General features: G+C 57.4%; 5 protein-coding genes across 5 annotated transcripts; 1 reads left to right on the forward strand and 4 right to left on the reverse strand.

Moving 5' to 3' along the window:
* Positions 1-34: 34 nt before the first annotated feature.
* On the reverse strand, positions 35-2,955 carry B0I36DRAFT_66509 (kinase-like domain-containing protein). The gene is made up of 3 exons (XM_046163182.1): positions 2,742-2,955; positions 1,017-2,497; positions 35-964 (listed from the first exon to the last, which is right to left on the reverse strand). Exons 1-3 carry the CDS (start codon positions 2,860-2,862, stop codon positions 125-127), a joined length of 2,442 nt encoding a protein of 813 aa, XP_046016583.1. The 5' UTR covers positions 2,863-2,955; the 3' UTR covers positions 35-124.
* B0I36DRAFT_314119 (uncharacterized protein) lies at positions 2,547-3,840 on the forward strand. Its single transcript, XM_046152713.1, has one exon. The coding sequence runs from the start codon at positions 2,955-2,957 to the stop codon at positions 3,474-3,476; it is 522 nt and encodes a 173-aa protein (XP_046016584.1). The 5' UTR covers positions 2,547-2,954; the 3' UTR covers positions 3,477-3,840.
* Positions 3,841-3,902: 62 nt separating this feature from the next.
* B0I36DRAFT_314120 (putative HAD superfamily hydrolase) lies at positions 3,903-5,493 on the reverse strand. The gene has a single exon (XM_046152714.1). The coding sequence runs from the start codon at positions 5,436-5,438 to the stop codon at positions 4,347-4,349; it is 1,092 nt and encodes a 363-aa protein (XP_046016585.1). The 5' UTR covers positions 5,439-5,493; the 3' UTR covers positions 3,903-4,346.
* Positions 5,494-6,346: 853 nt separating this feature from the next.
* On the reverse strand, positions 6,347-7,081 carry B0I36DRAFT_204322 (protein sco1; the record flags this gene model as incomplete). Its single annotated transcript, XM_046148811.1, has 2 exons — positions 6,347-6,763; positions 6,884-7,081. Coding segments are annotated over 2 exons (615 nt in total), but the record flags the coding sequence as incomplete, so codon positions are not given.
* A 1,501-nt stretch (positions 7,082-8,582) lies between these two features.
* B0I36DRAFT_359155 (uncharacterized protein) lies at positions 8,583-12,198 on the reverse strand (the record flags this gene model as incomplete). Its single annotated transcript, XM_046158091.1, has 2 exons — positions 8,583-10,734; positions 12,125-12,198. 2 exons carry the CDS (start codon positions 12,196-12,198, stop codon positions 8,583-8,585), a joined length of 2,226 nt encoding a protein of 741 aa, XP_046016587.1.
* Between the last annotated feature and the right edge of the window lie 4,966 nt (positions 12,199-17,164).

Here is a 17,164-nt window from a genome sequence, read left to right on the forward strand (position 1 = left end):
TAGCAGTATGAATATCCTGGTCTAATTCTGCACCGACTGGCCATGGAATTGGGGTTAACTTTTTATTGTTTTGTTATTCTTGTTAGGGTCTACCACTTAGAAGCTAGACGCTGGCCCTCTCCGATCAATACTTGATTCTTTTGAGCCTTGCGACCAGAGAAGCAGGAAGCTCCTCCTCTTTTACAAGGCCCATCTCGACGCAGTCTCCCCAGAAGAAGAGAGCTCTCTCGTGGGTGTATGCAAGGTAGTCGAATTCCTCCTCGGCTTCAACTTCTTCGTCCTCGGGTACACCCTTGTCACTTGCCTCAGCTCTGGCTGTGGCGTCCTTCTCTCGAGCGGCTGCCTCCTCTTCTTCCTTCTGGACCTGGCACTCCTGCGCACTCAGCGGCTCCCCCTTGTCCATGTCGAACCCAGCGATGTTGGACTGCATGATTCCCCAGGCGATCCACATGGCGCTATTTGCGACACGCCATAGTTTGATTTCTTCCAGCAAAGCCTCGATTTGTCGCTCCGCATCATCATCACGACGCTTCTCCTCTTCTTTCCATCCGCCCGCAGGAACACGAGCATCCAACATGAACTCAACGATGGAGCTAGAGGATCCGGTGGCTGCAGAGAGGCTGGGAGTTCCCGCCGGGCCAATAGTAGGTGTGGCCAACGGTGTCAAGTTTGGTGTCGAAGCTCCAGGGTGTGGATACTCTGGTCGATGATTGACGTAGGCCTTAAGAAAGCGTCGCTGCTCGTCGGGCTTGGGATAGTTGTGCACATTGCAGCTATACGGCTTTCGCTCGTCGTGATAGTTGTAGCACCACTCAGTGAAGTGGTTAGCAAACTCGAGACCGCGCGTATTGGCCGCGGAATACTCAAAGTCGATAACAACGAGCTGTTTATGCTTGTAGTTTTCCTGTAGAAGAGGTGACTGATCGTCATCCGGCTGGACGCGAAGAATGTTGCCGTATTGTGTCTGTAAAAAGATTAGTGGGAATTCCGGACAAAGGACTCACGAGACCACTTACATCACTGTGCGCAAAGACCAGTTGATCGAGAATGATTTCCGGCTGGCCATAGAGCTGGCTCAAATGGCGGCGGTATCTCTCAACAGCTGCCAGAAACTTGGGCCACTCTACACCACAGACAAAGCCACGAACTTTCCAGTCCTCTTCGCAGCCACGCAAAGGTGCATACTTGCCGGCAGCAATCAAGCTGTCAAGGTAGAGCGCTGCTTTCTGGACTTTCGGCAACCAACAGTCAAAATTATTCAGTACTGCGGGCCCTCCTTCACGTTCCTCGCGCAGAAGCTCGATACCATCGTGGAGCTCTCGCATACGTTTGGCAATCTGCTTAGAGGTGTCGGGTTCTCTGAGTGCTTCAGAGGTCAGTGCGAGGGCGTTCAGAAACTCCTCGAAACGTCCGTTTGTGAACGTGCCGAGAAGACGAGCACCAATCTTCTTGCGCGCCAAGCGCTTCAAAACGTTCAGTTCGTGCTCTCTGTCGATGATGGAGTCTGCTTGTGGACCATAGACTCGGAGAAGTAGCTTCGCGGGCCGTTTCTTGGCAGTGTCTGACTGAATAAGCTGCTCCGGCTCGGGTGGAGTGACGACATACACGGCATTTGTCAAGGCGCCACTAAGTCGACAAATGGAGATGAGGTCACCGCCATCGAGAGGAACTCGCCGCCAACCCTTCAGGCGCAAGGTGTGAGTAAGCCGGATAACTTCGTTCTTGAACGTGAGCCACGCCTCGCGTTCCTTGCGCTCTTTAGAAGACATCTTGGAAGTGTCCTCTTGCATACTGCCGGCCGAGCCTCCTGTCATGCTCATTGCTTTTGAGTTGTCGAGGACGGCGTCACATGTGGGGACCAGTGCGTCGCCATCCAGAAAATCCGTGTCGGACGAGGCCGCACGATGGAGGACAGAGGATCGCCTACGCCCATGCGACCGGCGGCCCAGTCGAGGACTAGGGTGTGGAATCGCGTTAAGCCCGAGGGCAGTCATGCTGTCGTCCACAATTCGCTGCAACCGGTCGAATGAGACGTCGCTGGACTGTGAATCGATCGAGTACCTCCTATCATGCCTGCTAGTGCTAGAGCCCGACGCGCCATCGTTCTGCGCTGTCTCACCGGCAGGGTCTGCCGTCTGCTTGTGGCTGTGTCCACGCCTGAACCTGTGGCCATGCTTTTTAGTCCGCTCGTGGTGAATCCATTCTGCGACTTGCGCTAGCAGACGCTCCGTAACAAGGTCTGGGCGGTGACGGTGGCGAGTTGCCTGAGACTGGGCATCGTCTGCACCGTCTTGACGCTGCGATGCAGCTGCGGCGATGGCGAGGCTGTTGAGTGCCTCGAGGCTCGACGCACTCCTGATAGAGGATCGCGACGAGGTCTCGGCAGGGGCTGGCGGACGGCCAGCAAGACGACGAGCCAGACCAGCCGAGAACCTCTTCCTTCGCTGGGTCTCCTCACCCTCCTCAGGCTCGGGCTCAGGCTCGGCAATTTGCACAGCTATATACAGACAGTTAGCTGAAGGTTCATCAGCGAATGCTACGAATCACCCCTTTCTCGAAGGGCAGTCTCCTCTTGGCACCCTCACGGTCGATGCGACCCTGTGCATATGCTCACTCGCGATAAGTCGACGATATAGCTAGCGACAAGAAGCAACAACACGGCATTGATTTGAGTATCTAATGCAACCATGAAGTGTGGCGGAGGTCTAGGTACAGCCGGTCCAACGACAGAGAAAACACACCTTTGGTAGCACCCGAGGCGCTGATGGGCGTCGAGCGCTCCGAGTCGTCGTCGGTCTTGAGAGCCGACCTGAGGGGCAAGGCAGCGCCGGCACCGCTGGAGTTGGGTGTGGACGATGACATGACCGAGCCACAGGTAACAACAGTTTTGGGGATTTGGTGGTTAGGGGCCAGCGAGAGAGGGCTTGGCGGGGTTGGTTCCGGGGTGGAAGGTGATGAAGGTGAAGTTGTGCAAGCAAACCGCGTCGGGTCTGCGAGGCGCTATCGCTAGAAGCTACTCGAGGCTTGGCGTCCCAGGCTTGCACTGTCGTCACCTTGTCGGGATGACGAGAGGGAGAGAGAGGAGAGAGAGAGACAGAGTGGGCAGTTCCAGGATTGCGGTATCGAGAAGTGTGGTGGTGGTGGTTGGTCTAGGTATCCACGTACGGCTGTCCCACAAACAGGCTGGCGCCGAGAGCGCGGGCAGGCGCGGCCCATTCAGGCCAAACTGCCAACAAACAGGGTCCTGTCCCCCCATCACAGTGCACAACCGCACTCAGCCGGTATCACTGTGGCACACCTCTACCTTTTCAAGGTTCCCAGCCCTATCCTCTCCAACTGTCTGCCGGCCTCTACCTCCATCTGCCTCCTTCCCGTCTTCAAGGTCACACGAGCGCTCAGCAATCCAGAGACAGGCAGCAGCTACTTTTAGTGGGCAGCTAAATCGACCCATGCTAGATACCGCCGAGGTCACTTGACCCTGCCCGGGGCCTGGATCCAAGCCACTGCGCAGAGTCTTCGTCCACTCCAGAGCTCTCCGACACCACGCGGACACCTCCCTATCTCGTCTTGCCCCCGTGCAATTCTACCAAGGGTATAATTATCGGGAGTTCGACCTGTCATCCTTGTGAACCTTCTTCAGTGGGAGGAGGAGGAGGATCACCTCGTCCTGATGGTGGGGGGGTTTCGACAGCCTCAGGGAAATGACGTACCCAGCTCTGCTCTAGTGGGGTGTGGGTTCCTGTTCAATTAGTTGGTTGCTGGCGCACCCGCCCCCGGCCCCTTTCACATGATAAACACGGATGACACTGCGAATAATCAGCTCCAGCAGTGCTATCAGCCTTCTGTACACGGCCCATGACTGCATCTGTGTCCTTTACGTACTGGAACCACACGGCTGCATCGAGCAATTCTTGCCGGCTATCTCTGGCTGACAAATCTTCGCAATGTGATTGTTTTGTTTATCATGGTATTCTGGTTGCCAGGAATATCCCACGTGCTCTGATCTCAACTCGTGATTGGCCCTACTAGCCCAGTGTAACATGCGGGCGCCGTTGGGTCAAGGTGGACGGACATCGTCTCCAGGAATGCGTTGCAACGAGCTGAGCTACTGTAGAGATGTTTATAAAAAAGTCGCAATCTGCGCCGATGATGGATCAACAGGGTGGCAGCCAACTGCCCTGCCAGAGCATGGAGTTTTACAGTAGCGATCGAGGCTTCCGCGAGTCACCACTCCGGTAATGGTCCAATGCATACGCACGCACACTATCTTTGGGATCTGATCTAGCCATGTGAATCGTCTTGCGAGAGACGTGACAATACCCGCGACGAACCAACTCTTGGGCAATCTACCGCCAGCCTTCCTGCTTGAGTGCCCAGTCCACAGCACCAGCGACATCATCCACGACCGCCCGGGGCTCATGCGCCGGCGGGCCCCTCTCGGCCGACCACACGCCCGTCCGAACCAGCACCGACGTCCAGTCCGTGCCCACGGGGCTCTCGTAGTCATTGGCTCCACGGATGTCGCTCTCCGGGTTGTCTCCGACCATGTACACCCGGCTGAGAGGCGGCATGCTGCTGTCGTCGTCGTCCTGGACCTTGTCGCCGCCGGACTTGATCCCGAGAACCCTGGCGCGGTGTGCGTTGAGCACGCGCTCGGCGTACCGATACGTCTGCTTGTACGGCTTCCCGATGACGGTGCGGCGCAGCTCCGCCTGGCCGCCCGTGATCTCGCTCCATATCCCGGCCATCGCGGCCTGGAAGGCGCCCTGGCCAAAGCGCGGGTAGTGATAACGCGCGGCCCAGAACAGGTCCGGGTTCGAAAAGTACAGCGGTGGCTGTCCGTCCTCTTGCCAGCCAGCATTGGGGAGGTCCTTGCTGCCGTTCTTGGACGAGTACGTGCCGAGCACGCCGCCGTCGGAGAGGAGCAGGTCCGTGATGATCTGGATGTCGAGGGCCCAGTCGCGGGGGTCGTTGAAGACAAACATGGCGTCGATCTTGGGCTGCGGCTCAGGCAGCGGCCGTGCAGTCTTGGCGTAGAGCTCTTCCATGAGCGGCTCGAACGGCCAGACCGTGGGGTGGGCCATGAGGATGTCTGCGGGCGTGATGACGTTCTTGAAGCCGTACGTCTCTGCGATTGTGCGTGACTTGTTCGCGTCCGAGCCCGTGATGAGGATGTTCTTGTCGTGCAGGCCCTCCGGGCCGTGGACGAGCTCCTGGAAGGGTGTGTGAGACTGCACAAAGTTGTCCGTGGTCAGGTGCACATCGAGCTTGGAGCTCAGGTCGGCCACTCTTTCCGTCTCGTGCTTGCCGCCGCCATTGGTCAGCAGGATGAACGGGATGTTGTTCTTTTGGAGATATCTCAGGGTCTCTGTTGCGCCAGGGATTGGCTTGGCGACATGAAGAAGCACTCCATCGATGCTATGAGGGGCGGTTTTCATTAGTATTGTGCAATTGACCTGGATGGGATGACTATAAATGGCCGGTAGTTCTTGCTTACTCAAAGGCGAACGCAAAAGGCGGCACTTTCTGCCTGGCCTGGCTCGTCTGCTTGCCATCTGCGATCAGCGTCCGTACCCTGCTGGCTCTTGCAGCAATCGAGGGCGATGATGATGCCGCCGTTCGCAGGTGGGGCCGAAGTCCAGCAGCCCAGGGGACGACCGGACGTGTCCCGCCGCTCAACAAACACGCCCTCATCCTGCCTACCGCCAGCCTTTCCCGCAGTTCTCAAGAGCTGCCGGCCAGGACGGGATGCTTCAAATATGCAATTTCAAGTGGGGGGCTTGGAGTGGCGGGCGGCTTTACAGGGACGCGGTTGTCGTTGTTAGAATGATGGAGAGCTGCCGATGGCGGAGAGCCAAAGGGAAATTGGATGGAGAAGATGCCAAAAGTGGCACGGAGCTGCCCGCAGTTGAGCCCCGTCTGCAAGCGCGGCTCATGATAAGCTCCCGGCTGTCCCCAACATGACTCGTTTTTGATATTTTGAAGAGAACTGCAGAGAGCTACTTCGTCGACGATGGTCTTGGGAAGTCGAAAGATCATCTCGAAAGAGTATTGACATATTGCCTGGTTATTCTTGAGCATGCGGGTGACAGTCTTCCACTCAGCAAGGGTAGCACAAATGCGACTACATTATCTTGTGCATACCAGTAAAGTACAAGTGGATTTTCTTACATGCTAATTATTGTACATTTGCTCTCGGCCGAGGCAATTGAGTATACAACCTGCTCGATCTACAGTTTTGTACAGGGGGGCTCACCAACCTCACTCCCACGAGACCGTGCCTCCCCTCAACCCTCTTTGCCCCCGGCGCTCTGCGATGTCTTCCATCTTTCTACTGGCGACCCAAAGTCCCCTTCCAGTCCTTCATGTGATCAAGGATAACCTTGGCTGCGGCCTCGGGGCTGTGCTGACGGCCGAGGGCCTCCACAAAATCGCCCTGGGGGTCCATCAGGTAGAAGTAGATGCTGTGGTCGACAAGGTAGTCCTGGCCGGGCTTGACGTTCTTGGGCGTGCTAAAGTAGACGCGGTACGCCTTGCACACGGCCTTGATCTCGTCGTAGGTGCCCGTCAGGCCGACGAAGCTCGGGTGGAACTCGGCCAGGTACGACTTGAGCACCTTGGGGTCGTCGCGCGCCGGGTCGCACGTGATGAAGACGGGCTTCAGGCCGCCGGGCACCTCGGCCTCGACCAGGTCGAACATGCGCGCCATCTTGTCGAGCTCTTCCGGGCAGATGTCGGGACAGTGCGTGAAGCCAAAGTAGACCTGTGCCAAAGAGCAAAGCACCACCGCGTGTCAGCCATGAAGAAAATGTGCCATGTTCCCTTACCTGAGATCAACTCGGACTAGATGAAGGGAGGGGGAGGACATCATGGGAAGACTTACCAGGGAGTACCGTCCCAGCATATCCGCGCTCGAGAACGGCTTCCCATCCTGGTCGACGAGGTCAAAATCACCGCCCACCTTCGGGCGCCCGACACCCTTGGTTGCCTCGGCCACGCGCTTGCGGTGCATCCGCTCCTTCTCGTGCTCAAAGTACCACACCAGCCCGCCGCTCGTCAGGACGAACAGAAGTCCCGCCTTCCACGAGAACGGGCCCGTCCGATATCTGCTCTTGGCCTGCTCGACCGTCTTGGACTTCCACCGGCGCTGCTGTTGGGCTGTGCATTGCTGTTGCTGCTGCTGTTGCTGCGGGCGCACGGGAGCGAGCGATCTTGTCCTTGAAGTCGAGGCGAGGCGGCGGCATGCTGTGGCAGAATGTGTGGATTGCTGCCGCGGTGTCGTCGTCGTCGTCGTCGCCGCCGCCGCCTCGAGCAGCAGCGCCGCCGGCGAGGAGCGCTGCAAGAGCGGCCGGGCCGCGCTCAACGATCGTGACATGGTGTTTGTGTCTCGTCGGTGGATCCCGATCCGGAATGCAAGCTCTTTTTGCAACTCTTTCGTCTCGCGGTGCCTGGAGCTGTCTTGAGTCGGCGTCGTGGTGGTGGCGGGGGAAACTGGGCTCTTCGGATCGTGCTACTTTTCCACAGCTCATGGAAATGGCGTGGTCATCGGCGCCAGCGGAGACCCTGGGAAGAATTTCCAGGACGAGGTGCCTGGCTCCACCCCAACTCCCACTCCAGGGGCGGGACAGGCCGGACAGCAATTGAGGTACCATCATCTCGTTATTTTCCCCCAGAAACACAGTCTGCACAAGAAAAGATGTATTCATTTCGTGCCCATTTAGATGTCTTGCAAGGAATGTGCAGTGCTGTCCCACTGGCCCGTCAGATCCGCCCGCCCTACGCCAACGACATCTGGGCCGCCTTCATGTACTAGCATAGCCAATCTGTAGTGACTGGAATTTCGTAAAGTCTGGCTGTTCTCCTAGATTCCATACGCTCATCAAGAGGCTATTGCATCAGTGCAGCCTGCGCCATGTTGCATCATGTGTCGTTCTGCTTCGACCACTGGAATGAACTGTCATCACTGTCTTAGGGGCCGACTGTTTTCAGCAAGCCAGACACACACACATGGCCGCACACGCTTGCCTCCTGGAGAGACAACGCCCAGATGGTACTAACCGCTTCGCTTCAGCCGCTTGAACTTTTCTTCTTTTCCTCTTGTACCATTACCTCCTCATCTATTCTTACGAGTACAATGCCTCTCCCCCAAGAATTTCATTGATGATTTTCATAGCCAGCTCCCGCAGGTTTCCGAGTGCCATATCCGCATCCTGTGTCGCACCTCCGAGCGACACTCTGATTATCAATCCAGTATGTACATCCGACCCGAACCACCAAAGTGCTAGCGATGCCAGATTAAACGCATGCTGACTCGCCAAAGCAGCATGCATCAAGCAACAAAATAAAGAAGAAAATGAAAAGATCTTGTAAAGGCTGATGGAGCTCATGCGGAAATGCTCATAAAACCGGGTTGCAAATGCCAACTAATGCTTCAGCGCTAGGATGTCGAAAAAACGCCTAAATTTCGGCAGCTGAGGGTTTTCGTCGCCGTCTGGAGCGGGCTCCTAGCATTAACGGTCTGTCGATGGAATCGAATCCGTCCAGCGATGGCCAAGCCGGGCGGATTGTGGCCTTGCCAAGCTTTAACCACGACTCACTTGACTTTGGCTTGCGCTTGTCCGGCTACGCTCCTCTTCTTCCTCAAGCACATCACTCAACCGTGTAGGGTGGTGATGACGGGGCATCGACTCCCAGCCCGGTGCCGAGAACCCATCGCCTGAATAGTCAGGACCCTGGCCTTGTTGGGGTGCCTGCTGCTGAGACTGCTGCTGCTGTTGTGTCTGCTGTGGGGGAGGCAGGTTGCCCGTGGGCTGGTAAACACCAGGTTGCGTGGCTGGCGTCTCGAAATCCTCTGCTCCAGCGTCAGAGCCTTCCGAATGCACCGAGCGAAACGGGATCTTGAATCCCTGGGCGTCACGGACGAACTGCCCCTGGGCATCGATGATGTACTCACCATCGCTGTACGTTGCTGTCGAGGCGTAGCTCTGTTGTCGCTGGACTCCGGAGCCTGGCGCCTGGTACGTGGCGCTGCTTGCAGCCGAGGTGACCGGTTGCACAGCAGGCGCTTGGCTGTATTCTGGTCGAGTCGCCGTCGAGCGCGCAGGCGAGCCTTCAACATCTGACCGGCCGTATACTTGAGGATCTCGCTGGCTTGCACCACGACCTAAGCTCTGCGTCATCGGCACAACCTGAACGCCACCAACTATCGTGGGATATCCTTGCTGCAGAGAGGCTGTACGGTCCCGCTCCTCTTGTTCTCGGCGACCAAGCTCTTCCCAAGCTCTGCGCGCTTCCTCTTTTGAAATTGTCAATTCCTTCCGCATCTCGGCGATTGTCTTCAGAAGCTTCTCGCTTCCCTGTTCGTTCTTGACGGCCTCTTGAATCGCCTCGGCTCGACTTCTGCGCTCCTCCTCCAAGGCGGTCTCCAGCATGGCGGTGACCTCTTGGTTGCGCTCAAGTTCGGCGCGGGTCTCGAAGAACCAGCGTTGGAACTTCCTCTCCGACGACGCTCGAAGACGCTGCAGCTCGACAACGGCATGGAAGAGATTTGCACCAGCTGATGACAAATCTGTCACTTGGCGAGCAAGTTGCTTGGTAACTTGATCGTCTGGGATGTCCTGCATGTTCTGTTCCAGCCGTCTGATCCAGAAGCTTGTGAGGCCTTCCCAGTGCGCCGACAGGGTTTCCCATCGCTCGAAAGCATGCGGGAATGAGTTTCTTGGCCGTGATGCTGCATTGCCCACGCTTTGAGCTTCTGATGACGAGATGTTTCCCTGGCTTGGAACAGGCGCAGAGGGGATCGGTTGGGCTGGGATTGTCGTGGATGGCTCCATGCGCTGTCCGCTTTGTGCCTGGGTGTTGCCTGACGGGCGGGCAGTAGTGGAAGGACGGGGGTTATTGTCGACTCTTGGTCTGGTCGAGGATGACTGATTTCGCCGGTGTGTACTGGCAGGGTCAGCGCCCACATTAGACGCATGGCTCGTTTGGCCAGCGCCAACGCCAGTAGCAGTAGTGGCAGCTGCAGTTGCTTGGCGCTCCTCTTCCCTGCGAATGGCTTCGGCCTGGAGCCGGGCTTCGCGCTCAGAATATTCTCGCTCTCTCTCCTTGAGCTCTCGCTCTTCACGCTGCCTGGCCTCTCGTGCCGCACGCTCTTGCATGATCATTCTAGGACCGCGGATGCCAGAGGGAGAGCCGACGGGCCGGATAGCGGCGGTCGGCCGGGGCGGCGTAGCTCCGTTGCCATTGGCCGAGCTACTGGCCAGCAGGTCCGCCATCTGCGAGAACTCCTCGACGTAATCCGGTGTGAAGTCGGTGGGACCTCTCAGGGCTTCCTCGAGAGTAAAGAGAATGGCACTATGCGTGTGCTTGGAGATCCGGAGTGCAGGATGCAGTCCAGCCTGGCCGGAGCGGGAGCCAGCGGCTTTCGACAGCCGGTGGTACTGGGAGGATGTCCGCGGAGGGGGCTTGGGCTGTTCGGCACCACTCGATTTGAGTTGATCGTCTCTGGCGAGAACGTATCGGCCTCGAGGGTCGAGACTGACGACAACGCCGGGAGAGCTACGCGGCGGCTCCTCTTCTGGTGTCGGGCTGGGGGTAGCTGTGAAGCGCGAGGTCCTCCTGAGGCGGCGCTGAGACGATGACGGTGGTGTTTCAGCAGGAGTGCGAGGGGGAGGGGTCTGCAATAGTGTTCTGCGCTCTGAATGGGATTGCTGGTACTGGCGCTGGCGCTGATCTCTGGATGCGTATGGTTCGTTACGGTCGTGACGGTCGTGAAAGGACGCCGGGGTATTTGGGGCGGGCACTTCTGCGGTTGCAGGTGGGCGCTGCGAGGGGAGAATGGGCGGCAACTTGATGAATTGGCCACTCCGATGAGTGGCAGGGGAATGGCGAGGTGGTGAGGAGGCCGAGGCTCTCACTTCCACGGTTGTGGTGATGAGAGATTAGCGGTTGCTGGGGTTGCGTTTGCTTGTTGGCAGTGGCTGCGCTGTCCGAGTTTGTGGTGTGGCAGGAGTCCTCTCGCGTGCGCGGGTGCCGGGACAGTGGGTGTGGTACAAAGAACACGACGGATCTTCGAAAGGGTGGGCAACGCCTTTGCTGCCGTACAAAAGAAGTGCAGCAGTGCCGGCGGGCGCGTGGTTGTGTGTCGCGAGCACGGTTGCGATGCCCCTGTGTGCAAAAAGGCTGGTGGCTGGGGAGAATCAGAGAGGCTGGTAACGTGGGCGAGTGGGTGAGGCCAGACCCGCGCGAAGGGGCCTTGCGACGTGGTATATGCTTGCTGCAATGCCTGCTCGCCGCTCTGGTGACCTCTGCCGGAGCCGCTGCCGTCGTCGGTGAGGCTATCCCGACCAATGGTCTGTCTGCCGTTGCAGCTGAGATGGGATGGTGTTGCCGATGCTTGGGTGCAACGGCATGCCCTGTAGCCCAACTGCGCCTGGAGCGACAGCAGTGGGCGCTGCCGCCTATCAGAGGCAATTGGGCCTCGCTCGCTCGCTCGACAAAGTCAGATTGGCTCGTCTCGGCGCGCTCGATGCATTGTCTTCACAGTATCCCCCCAATTGCTTGGAAGAGGCGAGAATTGGGCTGGAGAGGATGAGGCGCAATCGAGTTGGCGACGACGCATGACATGGCCTGTGAAGCGCGCAGAGGCCGTCATGCGCCTGCCGTCGCACACTGTGCCCATGCGCCGCCCAGTCGCGCCTGCCCTGCGTTCCCGCTCATGGACAGCTCCAAACTACTCCTGCATTTTGAAATTGCTCTCCGAGCCCGACCATTGTCTTTTTTTTCTAATATTTCTCTTGGGTCGTATTGCTTTTTCCTCAGTCGCCTGCCGTGTTGTTCGACCACGCGGAAGCCTTGGGCGCGTATTGCAAAGGCAAACAGGCCATGGATCTACATTGCAGTCGCCTCCAGTCAACAATGACTCTGTTGCGACTCTTGTTTCCTCTCTTCCTCGCGACCAATCTCACCAGCAGAGATAAGCGCAGCTGGAGGCCACATATGTCGCATTGCCACCGTGAGGGCGCACTTCCAAGCCGCCTGTCTTGAGGTACTCTGCTCACTTGGCCAGCTTGCACCGCACTGCTTCGCCGGCCCATCGATATGAGCCCGATTACACAGTGCGCACTCTGCGCCATGCAGCGGCAGCATATTGACTCCAATAGCCCCGAGGTCAATCATACCATGCTGCTGCTGCCGCATGCTCTGCATCGAGCACCGCCTCGTCAGCAGGACCCTCAGAGGCACTGATGACGTACTGTGGCCAAAGTTGTCGAAGCCTGCGCATCGCATAATCAAGGAGAGGAGTGTGTCCTGCGTGCACAACTGTGAGCGACGGGCAAGCTGAGCACAGCACAGCACAGCACGGCGCAGAGCGGAAAGCGGGAGCAGCCCAGGTGACATCCCGGGCAGCCATGAATGACGAAAGGCCTCAGGCCAAAAAAGACGTGGCTGGGTGTGTGTGCGCTGGCAGCGCTAGCCCGACTTGGCTAGCGGACCCGCGTGGCCGGCCAGCCGGGTCGCCCTGATTGGGCTCATCCCACGCTTTGTGTTTCTCGTTCCTGGCAATCCCCTGCAACGCTGAGCTGCTCTGGTGGTGGCCACCAAATTGTGCATTGCCAGCCAACCACAGATGCAAAGCAGCATCATCATCATCACCATCCTCTGGCCACCTGGCTGCCTCCCGGTATTATCTTCGGCGATCGGGCTCACGACCGATGGGTTGAGATGGGGCGGCTTGGTCCGGTCCGGCCGCTGGCCTTGCTCACCTGACCAGCACACACTGCGGTCATCCTTCTCGTCGACTGCAGGGTGTCCAGAGTACCTCGGGAGGAACCACTGCGCCGCACCGCTCAAGCCTGCTTAATTAACTTGGGTTCGGACCAGCCAAGGTCAGCACCCAGTCTCAGGCCTCGTTTGACCACAGCATGCGGAGCGGCGACCATCACAGCCAACGGGGAGCATCAAGATCGCACGCACGTGCGTCCGCTTGCGCTAGGTAGCCGAGGGAGGGAGTACTTGGGTTGGTCGGCACTTTTTACCACGAAAAGGTGATTAGACCCCGGGAAGCCAAGGGTCGTCCCGTCGTCCCGGCTCCAAACTCAGCTCTAGCCTCCGTGCGCGCACGAGCCAATCACAACCCCTAATCACCTGGTGCATCTGGTTAAGCTCAGCCTAGCTCGCGGGCAAGGCACCCGTGGCACTCAGCTGCGGAAATGAATCGACGACGTGTCGCGCGTCTTGCGCTCAGACTCAGCTGAAGGCATTCCCCCCAGATGATATCCCAGCACGCGTCCCCATATCCAACTTTCGGACGAGGAACAGGTGCTTGTTCCCGTCAGGGAGCGGAGCGGTCGGGCCGCAGGCTATGTGCGTATTTGAACAACGTCCAAACATCTGGCAGTCCCGACCAGACGCTAACCGGACTCCTTTATACACCGGCAGCTGTCGGGCTAGGTAAATAAGCTGATGAGTCGCTGGACGGGACGGGACGGAGACGCTCCTCTAGGCTCGGCAAATGGTCAGCTGTCATTAAGAGCCCCTACTTTCTGAATGGAAGTTATCATTGGCCAGCTGCCAACCTCGTCCAGAGAATGGCCAAACATGTGTCTAAATGGAGTACAGCACTCTTTTGTTCAAATCTGAGGCGTACGTCTTGGCTTGCATGGCCTGATCATAGATTGCACACGCAGTCTTCAACCTTTAAGACAATCTCGTGTCTGCAGGCGCGAAGCGGCTCAATGTATATGCCTCGTATGCGACCAACAAGCTGCAATCCTGGGTGGGGCATAAACACAACTGGAGATGAGACGGATTTTATCTAAACCTTCATGACAGTGATCCACGAGCTGCTTTTGGCGTCCTCGTAACCCTGCTGGACCTCCCCGGCGTCACGTACCTGACTTTTTGCTTTGCGCATAGCTATATTCGACCACCGTGGGGAGAAGACAGGTAGCGTATGAAATCCCCTCCTTCACCTCGTCTTGATGCCTCCCGCGAAAAGCGAACGTGTTGTGGGATGAGAGCAGACGCATCTCCCCCCGCGGACCTCGGCATGCCATTCATTACCACGGCACACAAGCGCGACCTCAAGGTTTGTGTAATGTCCGGACAGCTAGACATGGTAGGCCTTTTTTTTCCCAGCTTACTGTCGTGGGCTGCGTGATCAAATGTTTTGCTGCACATGGCGTTTCCGCACTTCAGTGTTGTTGGATCTTCCCCGTATCCAGTTTCGAGTAGAAAAGGACGCCAGGATATTGGTGCCCAGCTTTATCTATCTTGCAGGACGGGTGGTGCGGCTATGCACAGTTGCCGCAGCAAGGCTCTGTAGTCAAACGGGGGTTCCGGCAGGCTTTGGTGATTAGAGTTTCTTGCATGAGCAAACAACTTCGCCGGGGGGAGAAATATCAAATGCGTACAGTGCAGTCAATGACGCGAGATTTTGTTGGATGTTTCCATGAGTCGTGGTCGTTGCGGGCTGGTATTTCCAAGTTTCCCGTTTTCCGTCGCTGATTAATCGAAATACTCGGGGACTTTCTGCTGAATGGCACTCGGTGAGGGCCATGGGTCTCAAAGACTCCAGGAATCTTGACTGAATAAAGCCTCGGATCCTTACTCTGGCACGGCCTGTGTAGTACGGTATCGCAGCAGACAGTATCGTAAAGTTCGTGGCCGCACCAAAGAATCATCCATTTCGATGACTTCGGTGCGGCAACAGTTCACTTACTCCTTCCGCAGCAAGAATTGTTATGAAATTCTTGGTTGGAATCGGTGCCATACTTTTATGGTAAGAACCTTAACTGCCCGTGTTGGTTGACGCAAGCCGGGTTGTTGCGACTAACAGAGACGCTGGAGCGCTGAGTGCGGTGACAGTAAGGCATCATCACTGGTCGAATTAATGCTGTGAATATGTACTCTGACAAGGTTCTGCAGAGGGGGCGCCGCTTTCGTTCCAAGCGCAGTAGCTATCAGGATCACGAGATAGGTCTCTACGAGCGTCATGACCAAAGATTCGACTGTTATCCCATACCAAACAAGAAACTCGCGTGCAGCATGCACACCATGATGTCTCCTGTAGCAGCCATGCACGACACGGTGATCCTGGCAAAGCAGCAAACGAGTACTTCTTCACAGACCCCAGAAGCTGCCACCAAGGGGCCCCTGTGAAGGCATATGCGAACTGTCCGAAACGAGTTGCAGTTCATGCCACCCGTCGATCATCGATGCGCAGAATAGGAGTGCGAAACAAAGCCAAACTTCGCAAACAGTCAATATCCGGCGCATGCTGAGCATATCGACCGTTTTTCGGAGTTCAACAAGTTCGTGTCCGAGAGGCGCTTGCATGAGGTCCACTACCATCGCTGTAGCGTACGGACATGACATAAGTGCAGCACAGTATTCTATCAGGAGAAGGAAGAAACATAATCATGCGGCGCCTGCCGATGCTGTCGGGTGGCTGACACACCTACACCGACATCTGCCAGGCCCCGGGACGTGTCTCGTTTCGCATGCAGTCTCCTCATGCGGCTCGCTGTGAGGCTGCTGGCCAAACTCCAGGCACGCGTCTGGCTTGTCGTCCAACGCGACTTGTGTCATTGGTAAACAGTGTGCGGCGCGAGAAGGATATCGTTAGCGTGATGAAGTGGTTTGATGTCTTTTTGCAATATTCTCATCGAGGCCGGTAGTGGACTGGAAATGGTGGTAGGAATCCCGCCTTGCGCAGCTTTGGACACATCCGCCAAGGTGCACACCACGAAGCTTACCAGAAAGATCTGCGAACCTGGCTGTGGTATGAATCTGCCATCATGCACACGGGGTGCTCTGCAAGCATTCGGATGCGAGCCTACTGCAGAGAGCACACGCCATCGCAGTGCAGCGATCCACAGAGACATGCCCATCAGCTGCTCATCGTCCCAATGTAGCGCTGCAGACTGACAATACATGTTGCTTGCGGCTGACTCCAGACAAGGCAATACTGTGATCTGCGCGGGCATGGGATCCGTCCTGTTCCAACAAGGGCCCGGCCAATGGGATGCGCCGGGCTCAATGCTTCATCTGCGTGTCTTTGAGAGCAGCATGTAAGTTAGCAGACAGTACGAATGTATCAACCTCAGACTTACTTGCAAGAAGGAAGAAGCAGGAGCAGCAAGTGAAATCCCCTGCATACGCTAAGGTCAGGCACAGCGGCTGGAGGTAGCATGGCATGACAAGCTCGAGTCCGGCAAAGGCAAAAACAATGTCGCCATTGTCTTTCGGGCCAGGCTCCCGCGTTGGCTCAGGCTAGCGGTGGCTTGGAGTCGAAACATCAAGAGGGGGTCGAACGACACTTGGTTTCTGGATGCTAGCGTGGTTGGGAGACTACCTGACATTGATGCAGAGTTGTACCTGGGAAGCCGGAGGATTGTCATGGAAGCTCACAGACAGCCGTGGAGGGGCCGATGTCGAGTTCCTTGGTGGTTGGGTAAGAGGTCTGAACAGTCGTCAAAACACACCGTGTCATGCAAGTCTGGAACTCCATGGCTGGCTCCGTCTTGGCGCACGCTACTCGACTGGACTGTGGATTGGTTATTTGCTAACCCGATCTTGTCATCCAGATGACATTGGCGATACCTGGAATTGCCTCGTGCATGGCAGCCAGAGTGCTTGTCCTTGTGACGGACGGACTTGACATCAAGGGCCGACCAGGAGGCATCCATCCAGCGAAGCGGCAGCTGCGACCGAAGCTGTGACTCGGCGCGCCAGGGTGCAGGTGCAGGCGCGCGTCAGAGCTTCCAGCTGCCTGCCATGTGTCAATCCAGCCCGGGCAGTTCTGGTATTGTCACACGTCTGGATCCGGCCCGGGTCCGCCCATTGTTCTTTTTCCTTTGCTCGGCCTCGTGGAGCTTCGCTTGCTTCTTCCTGTGTGTGCCATGCGCTGCTCCGTCGTCATCGTGGCCCCCGCCTCTCGACTTGCCTGTTTCGGTCTCACCCACAGCCCTCCTGCCCCCTGCAAAACGATCGCTGCAAGGGTCCCATGCCATGCGGCGCTGCCGAGCCCGGCGGCCTGGGCCTTGCCGGCCGGATTCGTCCTCCGTCTGAGATCCGTCCGCAACCCGACCCAGGCACGGCCCTCCCAGCCACAACCTCACCTCACGTCACCTCGCCTACGGCCCCGTGAGCCGGCTGCGTG

The sequence above is a fragment of the Microdochium trichocladiopsis genome, assembly GCF_020744255.1.
Source record: "Microdochium trichocladiopsis strain MPI-CAGE-CH-0230 chromosome Unknown B0I36scaffold_2, whole genome shotgun sequence".
NCBI lineage: Eukaryota > Fungi > Ascomycota > Sordariomycetes > Xylariales > Microdochiaceae > Microdochium > Microdochium trichocladiopsis.

What these genes read in the sequence shown, in the direction of transcription:
- B0I36DRAFT_66509 (XM_046163182.1), bottom strand. Translation starts at nt 2,862, where the DNA reads ATGTCATCGTCCACACCCAACTCCAGCGGTGCCGGCGCTGCCTTGCCC. An exon ending in CGCCTCGGGTGCTACCAAAG is followed by an intron (nt 2,498 to 2,741) that starts GTGTGTTTTCTC and finishes GTCTGTATATAG; the next exon opens with CTGTGCAAATTGCCGAGCCT. An exon ending in TGGTCTTTGCGCACAGTGAT is followed by an intron (nt 965 to 1,016) that starts GTAAGTGGTCTC and finishes ATCTTTTTACAG; the next exon opens with ACACAATACGGCAACATTCT.
- B0I36DRAFT_314119 (XM_046152713.1), top strand. Translation starts at nt 2,955, where the DNA reads ATGAAGGTGAAGTTGTGCAAGCAAACCGCGTCGGGTCTGCGAGGCGCT.
- B0I36DRAFT_314120 (XM_046152714.1), bottom strand. Translation starts at nt 5,438, where the DNA reads ATGAAAACCGCCCCTCATAGCATCGATGGAGTGCTTCTTCATGTCGCC.